Below are 9,013 nucleotides of genomic sequence, written 5' to 3'. Positions count from 1 at the left end.
TATTTTTTCTGCTCGAGCATCGAAAAGGCAATAGGTGAGGGTAAATCCGACGACTCTTTCCTCCTCGTTCCAACTCGAACGCTAAGATTCCTAATTTATCTATACAACATCCCAATTGACTCCTTGACTTTTGTAACTTTTTATATTTGTCCTTTGGTATAAAAAATTGCCAATACAATTAAATCCTAACAGTGTTCTATGCAAGTTTTAGTTTCTATATAGACAGAATACCCAAAAATGGAGGGTCTTGAAAACAATGGATGTCCTTCAGATCTCTTCGACAATTATCATTATCATATTTTACTAGTGTCCTGAACAAGAATTTGTGTCCAATAAATTCAACAACATATGGGAACCACAAAGTTTCTACATACCAAACATGCTACCGTGTTTAACTTATCCATGACCTCGTTTGTAAAGAGGACTGGAAACTAGTCGACTGTATTAAAGAAGAAAAATAAACTAAAATCTTGTTCATCATAGTGCTAAGTACTACACAACCAAAATGAAATGGAAGTGCTGCTATGGTCTATCAAATTATTTTTGTGGGAGGATTAATCAGTGAAGAAACAAAATTTTCAATGTGTTTATCTGAACTCCCTCCCTCATCAACTGCCTCTCTCGCAAATTCCTTCCATTTTTTCGCATTTTTCCTGATCTCTTCCGCGCTGTCTCCCTCCATGATATTCTTTATGCAACTGATAATCTCTGTTTGCTCGACTATACCTTTCATGTTTTGCCTAGCCTTGACTCCCACTTTCCAAACATTCTTAACAAACTTTGCGTTTGTGCTTTGGTCAGTCCATTGAGGCATTCCCACCATAGGAACTCCCAAACTTAATGCCTCCAATGTGGAATTCCAACCACAATGTGTGATGAAGCACCCGATCGCCTTGTGTGCAAAAACTTCCAACTGTGGACACCATGACACGATTAGTCCTTTCTTGGACGTCTCTGAAAATTTATTGGGAAGCTTAGCTTCTTCTGATGATCTAACCACCCACAAGAAGTACTCATTGCTTAATTTTAAGCCCTGTGCCAATTCTTCCATTTGCTCGGCTCCTAATTCAGCCAAACTTCCAAACGAAACATAAACAACCGATCTACTTGCTCGTTCATTAAGCCATTTCATGCAGACATCAGTGATAGGCTTGAAGATACTAAGACCATACTCTTTGTCATCTTGAAGCCTCTTGTCTAAATACATTGAAGGTACGGTTGGGCCGATTGCCTTCACTGGTAAAAACTTCGCCATCCAATTAATCACCTAGCATAAAAGCATTGAAGTAGACAGTTACAAAATTAGAGTTGGATTATGTTCAAGAGGCATGCTGCAGTTGGAAACCTTTGATGAGGTATTATGTTTAATAATGTCGACTACAAATTGAAATCTACAAATGAAATGATTGGATATATACCTCTTCTTCCAACTTGTGAAAAGTATTAACAAGAATCCAGTCTGCTTTCTCCAGATTCTGAAACTGATTCAGAATCATTTCAAAAGCTGCAGGGTATGATCCATGAACATAAACAAAAGAAGGCAAATCTGAAGGTTCCAGTACTGGTAATCCAGGAATCACAATTTTTTCAGTCTCTGAGAGAGGAAGTTTCAACTCCTTTTTACACACATGATAATATATATTGTCCACAGCACAAGATTGAGTGAAAAATGCAGCAGAAACTAATCCAAATTTCTTGGCTACATCAAGACCCCATGAAAGAAATGGATCATATATTATACAATCTACAGCACAATCTGTTTTGTGCTTTTCCACAAGTTCTGATAAAGTTTCTGTTCCGACCAGACGAAACCGAGTCAGGTATGCTTCTGAACTCTCAACCTTAGCCCTCCCCCCTTCATCAAATCCATCAGAGATTGTTTCAAGGGAAATATCTGAGGAACCTGGAAATTCTTGCACGGTTTTGCGCAAGAATTTTGTTACGACTAAAGTGATTTTGACTTGTTTATGCCTCAAGCGTTTAGCGAATTGGAGCATAGGATTTATGTGTCCCTGACTTGGATATGGCAAGATTAAACAGTGAGCTATGTGATTTTCTTTTCCTTTCTCCATTTTTCCCTTATCATTTCTATGGGATGCCTGTGCAAGTATTTAAAGACAAATCCTGTGACATTTCTGTATGTAAACGTGTTAGCGTTGTGTTTTTCCTTCCCAATTACAAGATTTTATCCTCTCCTCAAAGTCATCTTGTGCGCGGAGGGTCGTCGCAGAAGGGTTTTGCTCTAGCATCAAATATTGTTGAATCGACTTATAAGGAGAGATTGTCCAAGTATTTATAAACTCACGGTTCAAGCTTTGTTAGAGATGTTTAACTTACCCCCTATTTGGCTCCATTTTATTTAAAATGTATTTTTCTCTTTCATCTTTTAGCCACATATTTTTCAATATAATAATATTACACGTAAATACAAAAACTTTCCTTCTTTTTTCATTACGCATATTTGCAAAAATACATAAGAACTGAGTTGGACTGTATATATACAGCCCCCCACATGTGGGGGGCATTCAATAAAAAATTTGTGGACCCCCCATATATGAGGGGGGCTGTCATCCGAGCTGTGTGCTCACAGCTAGAACGCATAAGCATCAATTCCCAACACAAACATTTTATTTTTAACACATCCGTGTCAAACTTTGTTTCTTATTGATTGCGAAACTTCCAACCATACGCCCCACAACCTTATCAAGTAGTCGTTTCAAATGTTACCACCAAAGTGACTCTCATTCTAATTAAGTCAAATTGCATACTGTAATTAATGTCCGAAACAAGCTTGTCAATTTTATAATAATTTATTTCTACGCGTTAAATTTGTTTGCTCTAAATCACGGATATGTCCATTCGAGTGTCAAGTATTTATTTTTTTGCTTACTCTTTTTTTTAAAGTAAGACTAAGAGGGTGTTTGGTAGGAATTTTTATGTGAAAATGCATTTTTGAATAGTAAATTGATGGGAAATGTGTGGTTGAAAAATAAGAAATTTTTTTTGATTTACGTATAATATTATTTTAATAAAGAATGTGTGGTTGAAAAGAAGAGAGAGAAAAATGCATTTTGATAAAAATGAGTGTAGCAATGAGCTTTGCATTCTTCTTCTCCTTTCTCCATTCTGACCCTAATTTACTCCAGAGTTATAGTGTTCTTTATATAGACAGAATACACAGAAAATATGTGGTGCAATTGAAATTGAGATTTCCTCGTGTCCCTTCAGATAATGTATTAAATGTCGGGGTCAGTATTATACACTAAGTACGAACACTACTTTTCAAAATTTTAGAGAAGCCAAAGCTGTTTTGGGAAGAAAATAATTTATAGTAACTTAAATATCAATTTTTGAGTGGACAGTCCCATCACGAATATCTCCGTCACGTGAGGGGACTGTAAGCAAGCTGTACAAGCAAAATAACCCTTAATTTTTTGCTTAGTCAAACAAGCTCTATAGTCTATAGTTGGGTTCTTGACAACAGAACTCTTGGATTTGAACCATTTGGTAGTTTAAGGCCCCTCTATCACGTGCTTTTCTTTTCCAGGAGGTAGGTGTGTTTGCAATAAGGCCATCTTCGATGCATCTCCCAAAAAATAAAAATCCATCATTTTTTGGTGCAAAATAACTCTAATGTAATACTATACTTTGTACCATTTTGGTGCAAAGTATCCAACGTCTTTTTTATCATTTCTTTTCATTTATAAATACTCCATCACTAAAAACGAGTTTGTATATTGGACAGTAATTGGAAAAAAAGAAAAAGAAAGATAATCTTGTTTATTTCATTTAAGTCCTCGTGTGTGGGTCCCAACTTCTTTTTGTATGTTTGGGAAACAATGTTAGAAAATAGAGGCGTATGCATATTGAAACAACGGACCTGCCATATGTCTAGGGCCATATGGGCCTTGGACGGACAGGGGCGCCATTGTGGCCCTGGACGGACAGGGAGATTTTTCCTTGAAACAAATTCTTGAAAATGATGTTCAATTAATTTAACATCTTCCTCCATTTTTGTGGAAGATGTTGGCAAGTAGCCAGTCCGCTTTTTTCAATATTTTCTGGAACTGATTAACAACCATTCCCAATAGATTGTGTGAAAAAAGCAGCACCAACCAATCCCAATTTCTTAGCTAAATCAAGATGCCATGGAAGAAATGTATCGTAGGGGCAGCTAGAGCTTTAAAGCCTTTCGATAAGTTCTTCCACAGTTTCTGTCCCAGCTTGACGAAAATGATCCAAATATGCTTCTGAGCTCTCTGCCGCAACAGTCCCTCCCCCATCGAATTCAGAAATTGTTTGGACAGAAATAAAACTAGAATATTCATGCGTAGCCTAGAACAAATGTTCCTTTATGCCTCAAATGCTTTACGAATTAGAGCATAGGATTTATGTGAACTTGGATCGGAAATGGCACGATTAAGCAACGAATGCTTTGCATTATTCTTTTCCTTTCTCCATCGAAAGGCTAATTTAATATTAAGTCTTAGTGCTTGAAAGGCTTTGATTCGACTTGAAAGTTTATATTTAATCAATTTATTTTGACAAACATGTGGAATTATACAATTAAAAGCAACAAATCACTTTTTAATTGTTTCTAGATGGTTAATCAGTCGTGTCAGATTATCATATGGTTTGAATACCACAATCAATAACATGAAAGCAATAAACAACATAAAATATGTTGATAGAGAAAATCCAACTGGGTAAAAACTTTGAAATCAAGCCAGTAAATAATGTGAACTTACAATATGATCCAACTTAGAAAATCCATTAGACTCGCTAATCTAATTTCTACAATCTTCAAGTCTGCTGGAACGTGTTGTACTCACCCCTGTTCTTAATCTTCTGAAATTTCCAATTTCCTGTGGATCATCAAGAACAACTTTTTTGTACTCTTCTTGTTCTTCTGGTCCAACCTCCCTCAATCTTCGACAACCTTTGAAAGTTATTGAGAAAGTACTTTCCGTATGTGTATAGGAAGTTGGTGCTTTGGATTATGTGAATTTGATGTTTTCCCAAAGTTGTCGTTGAATGATCTCAAGAATCAAAGGATTAATCTCAATGCTAGAACGTGTTGTTAGATCTTGGAATGATATTATGAGGAAGTAATATAATGAACAACTACAAACAAAACGTGTTATGGCTTGGATATATATAGTAGAAAATATTTAAGTAGCATGGGTAGGGTAAAATTCTTGAAAAACACGAATTATTTGTTTTACGCGTAACACCATCGCTTGAGCGCCAAGCTAGCGACAAGCGAGCAACCGGTGTGTCGGTCGAGCGAGAGCTGGGCATAATGTTTCTATTTTTTCTGCTCGAGCATCGAAAAGGCAATAGGTGAGGGTAAATCCGACAAATCTTTCCTCCTCGTTCCAACTCGAATGCTAAGATTCCTAATTCATCTATACAACATCCCAATTGACTCCTTGACTTTTATAACTTTTTATATTTGTCCTTTGGTCTAAAAAATTGCCAATACAATTAAATCCTAACAGTGTTCTATGCAAGTTTTAGTTTCTATATAAACAGAATAACCAAAAATCGAGGGTCTTGTAAACAATGGATGTCCTTCAGATCTCTTCGACAATTATCATTATCATATTTTACTAGTGTCCTGAACAAGAATTTGTGTCCAATAAATTCAACAACATATGGGAACCACAAAGTTTCTACATACCAAACATGCTACCGTGTTTAACTTATCCATGACCTCGTTTGTAAAGAGGACTGGAAACTAGTCGACTGTATTAAAGAAGGAAAATAAACTAAAATCTTGTTCATCATAGTGCTAAGTACTACACAACCAAAATGAAATGGGAGTGCTGCTATGGTCTATCAAATTATTTTTGTGGGAGGATTAATCAGTGAAGAAACAAAATTTTCAATGTGTTTATCTGAACTCCCTCCCTCATCAACTGCCTCTCTCGCAAATTCCTTCCATTTTTTCGCATTTTTCCTGATCTCTTCCGCGCTGTCTCCCTCCATGATATTCTTTATGCAACTGATAATCTCTGTTTGCTCGACTATACCTTTCTCGTTTTGCCTAGCCTTGACTCCCACTTTCCAAACATTCTTAACAAACTTTGCGTTTGTGCTTTGGTCAGTCCATTGAGGCATTCCCACCATAGGAACTCCCAAACTTAATGCCTCCAATGTGGAATTCCAACCACAATGTGTGATGAAGCACCCGATCGCCTTGTGTGCAAAAACTTCCAACTGTGGACACCATGACACGATTAGTCCTTTCTTGGACGTCTCTGAAAATTTATTGGGAAGCTTAGCTTCTTCTGATGATCTAACCACCCACAAGAAGTACTCATTGCTTAATTTTAAGCCCTGTGCCAATTCTTCCATTTGCTCGGCTCCTAATTCAGCCAAACTTCCAAACGAAACATAAACAACCGATCTACTTGCTCGTTCATTAAGCCATTTCATGCAGACATCAGTGATAGGCTTGAAGATACTAAGACCATACTCTTTGTCATCTTGAAGCCTCTTGTCTAAATACATTGAAGGTACGGTTGGGCCGATTGCCTTCACTGGTAAAAACTTCGCCATCCAATTAATCACCTAGCATAAAAGCATTGAAGTAGACAGTTACAAAATTAGAGTTGGATTATGTTCAAGAGGCATGCTGCAGTTGGAAACCTTTGATGAGGTATTATGTTTAATAATGTCGACTACAAATTGAAATCTACAAATGAAATGATTGGATATATACCTCTTCTTCCAACTTGTGAAAAGTATTAACAAGAATCCAGTCTGCTTTCTCCAGATTCTGAAACTGATTCAGAATCATTTCAAAAGCTGCAGGGTATGATCCATGAACATAAACAAAAGAAGGCAAATCTGAAGGTTCCAGTACTGGTAATCCAGGAATCACAATTTTTTCAGTCTCTGAGAGAGGAAGTTTCAACTCCTTTTTACACACATGATAATATATATTGTCCACAGCACAAGATTGAGTGAAAAATGCAGCAGAAACTAATCCAAATTTCTTGGCTACATCAAGACCCCATGAAAGAAATGGATCATATATTATACAATCTACAGCACAATCTGTTTTGTGCTTTTCCACAAGTTCTGATAAAGTTTCTGTTCCGACCAGACGAAACCGAGTCAGGTATGCTTCTGAACTCTCAACCTTAGCCCTCCCCCCTTCATCAAATCCATCAGAGATTGTTTCAAGGGAAATATCTGAGGAACCTGGAAATTCTTGCACGGTTTTGCGCAAGAATTTTGTTACGACTAAAGTGATTTTGACTTGTTTATGCCTCAAGCGTTTAGCGAATTGGAGCATAGGATTTATGTGTCCCTGACTTGGATATGGCAAGATTAAACAGTGAGCTATGTGATTTTCTTTTCCTTTCTCCATTTTTCCCTTATCATTTCTATGGGATGCCTGTGCAAGTATTTAAAGACAAATCCTGTGACATTTCTGTATGTAAACGTGTTAGCGTTGTGTTTTTCCTTCCCAATTACAAGATTTTATCCTCTCCTCAAAGTCATCTTGTGCGCGGAGGGTCGTCGCAGAAGGGTTTTGCTCTAGCATCAAATATTGTTGAATCGACTTATAAGGAGAGATTGTCCAAGTATTTATAAACTCACGGTTCAAGCTTTGTTAGAGATGTTTAACTTACCCCCTATTTGGCTCCATTTTATTTAAAATGTATTTTTCTCTTTCATCTTTTAGCCACATATTTTTCAATATAATAATATTACACGTAAATACAAAAACTTTCCTTCTTTTTTCATTACGCATATTTGCAAAAATACATAAGAACTGAGTTGGACTGTATATATACAGCCCCCCACATGTGGGGGGCATTCAATAAAAAATTTGTGGACCCCCCATATATGAGGGGGGCTGTCATCCGAGCTGTGTGCTCACAGCTAGAACGCATAAGCATCAATTCCCAACACAAACATTTTATTTTTAACACATCCGTGTCAAACTTTGTTTCTTATTGATTGCGAAACTTCCAACCATACGCCCCACAACCTTATCAAGTAGTCGTTTCAAATGTTACCACCAAAGTGACTCTCATTCTAATTAAGTCAAATTGCATACTGTAATTAATGTCCGAAACAAGCTTGTCAATTTTATAATAATTTATTTCTACGCGTTAAATTTGTTTGCTCTAAATCACGGATATGTCCATTCGAGTGTCAAGTATTTATTTTTTTGCTTACTCTTTTTTTTAAAGTAAGACTAAGAGGGTGTTTGGTAGGAATTTTTATGTGAAAATACATTTTTGAATAGTAAATTGATGGGAAATGTGTGGTTGAAAAATAAGAAAATTTTTTTGATTTACGTGTAATATTATTTTAATAAAGAATGTGTGGTTGAAAAGAAGAGAGAGAAAAATGCATTTTGATAAAAATGAGTGCCAAACAGGGCCTAAGAGAAGAATTGTATTGGATTGTATGGTCAATGATAAGAATAGATCTAAGAAGGTCTACATTAAATTCTTAAGAGCTAGCTTATTTTGTTGGAGTTTACTCAAATAATTATATTGAAGATAAGGGATGCGTATGCAAATATGGAATTGAAGCATCAAACAGGGCCTAAGAGAAGAATTGTATTGGATTGTATGGTCAATGATAAGAATAGATCTAAGAAGGTCTACATTAAATTCTTAAGAGCTAGCTTATTTTGTTGGAGTTTACTCAAATAATTATATTGAAGATAAGGGATGCGTATGCAAATATGGAATTGAAGCAATTAGGTTCTTTGAAAGAACGTCAGCCGCCCACGTGAGAGTGAACAAATTGTTGCATTCAAAGTAGGGGTGGAGAGAGGGGTTAGCCCTGGACTTTAACCCAATGCAACCTCAAGCCCACTTATTTTTTCAAAGGTAAATCATATTTTTTTATGATTTTTTTTAAAGTTATTTATTTATTTATTTTTTTGTCCCCCCTAGCTACTGCCCTGATGGTGAGGAACTAGCACCAAGTTGGAGCTATGATGGTGATCAAGTTACACAAAGGTAGAGTTGCAGTGATC

The 9,013-nt window shown here is 36.4% G+C and overlaps 3 protein-coding genes across 3 annotated transcripts in view; all 3 read right to left on the bottom strand.

The window, feature by feature from the left end:
• The window catches only part of LOC111378209 (UDP-glycosyltransferase 74E2-like), a 12,683-nt gene extending 9,444 nt beyond the window's left edge, over nucleotides 1–3,239 (bottom strand). Inside the window, exon 1 of the mRNA XM_023001377.1 lies at nucleotides 3,116–3,239. Within this exon, the coding sequence (XP_022857145.1) occupies nucleotides 3,116–3,125 (10 nt within the window). The 5' untranslated portion in view covers nucleotides 3,126–3,239. The remainder of the gene's footprint in view (nucleotides 1–3,115) is intronic.
• LOC111378208 (UDP-glycosyltransferase 74F2-like) lies at nucleotides 313–2,246 on the bottom strand. Its single transcript, XM_023001376.1, has 2 exons — nucleotides 1,419–2,246; nucleotides 313–1,267 (listed from the first exon to the last, which is right to left on the bottom strand). Exons 1-2 carry the CDS (start codon nucleotides 2,070–2,072, stop codon nucleotides 533–535), a joined length of 1,389 nt encoding a protein of 462 aa, XP_022857144.1. The 5' UTR covers nucleotides 2,073–2,246; the 3' UTR covers nucleotides 313–532.
• A 2,382-nt stretch (nucleotides 3,240–5,621) lies between the features above and the next one.
• Nucleotides 5,622–7,556, bottom strand: LOC111378206 (UDP-glycosyltransferase 74F2-like). Its single transcript, XM_023001374.1, has 2 exons — nucleotides 6,728–7,556; nucleotides 5,622–6,576 (listed from the first exon to the last, which is right to left on the bottom strand). The coding sequence occupies exons 1-2, from the start codon at nucleotides 7,379–7,381 to the stop codon at nucleotides 5,842–5,844; spliced, it is 1,389 nt and encodes a 462-aa protein (XP_022857142.1). The 5' UTR covers nucleotides 7,382–7,556; the 3' UTR covers nucleotides 5,622–5,841.
• Nucleotides 7,557–9,013: the final 1,457 nt, after the last annotated feature.

Source organism: Olea europaea, unplaced genomic scaffold (assembly GCF_002742605.1).
Source record: "Olea europaea var. sylvestris unplaced genomic scaffold, O_europaea_v1 scaffold1784, whole genome shotgun sequence".
Classification (NCBI taxonomy): domain Eukaryota; kingdom Viridiplantae; phylum Streptophyta; class Magnoliopsida; order Lamiales; family Oleaceae; genus Olea; species Olea europaea.
The sequence above is the reverse complement of the archived record's forward strand: the minus strand, read 5'-3'. Positions and strand labels throughout refer to the sequence as shown.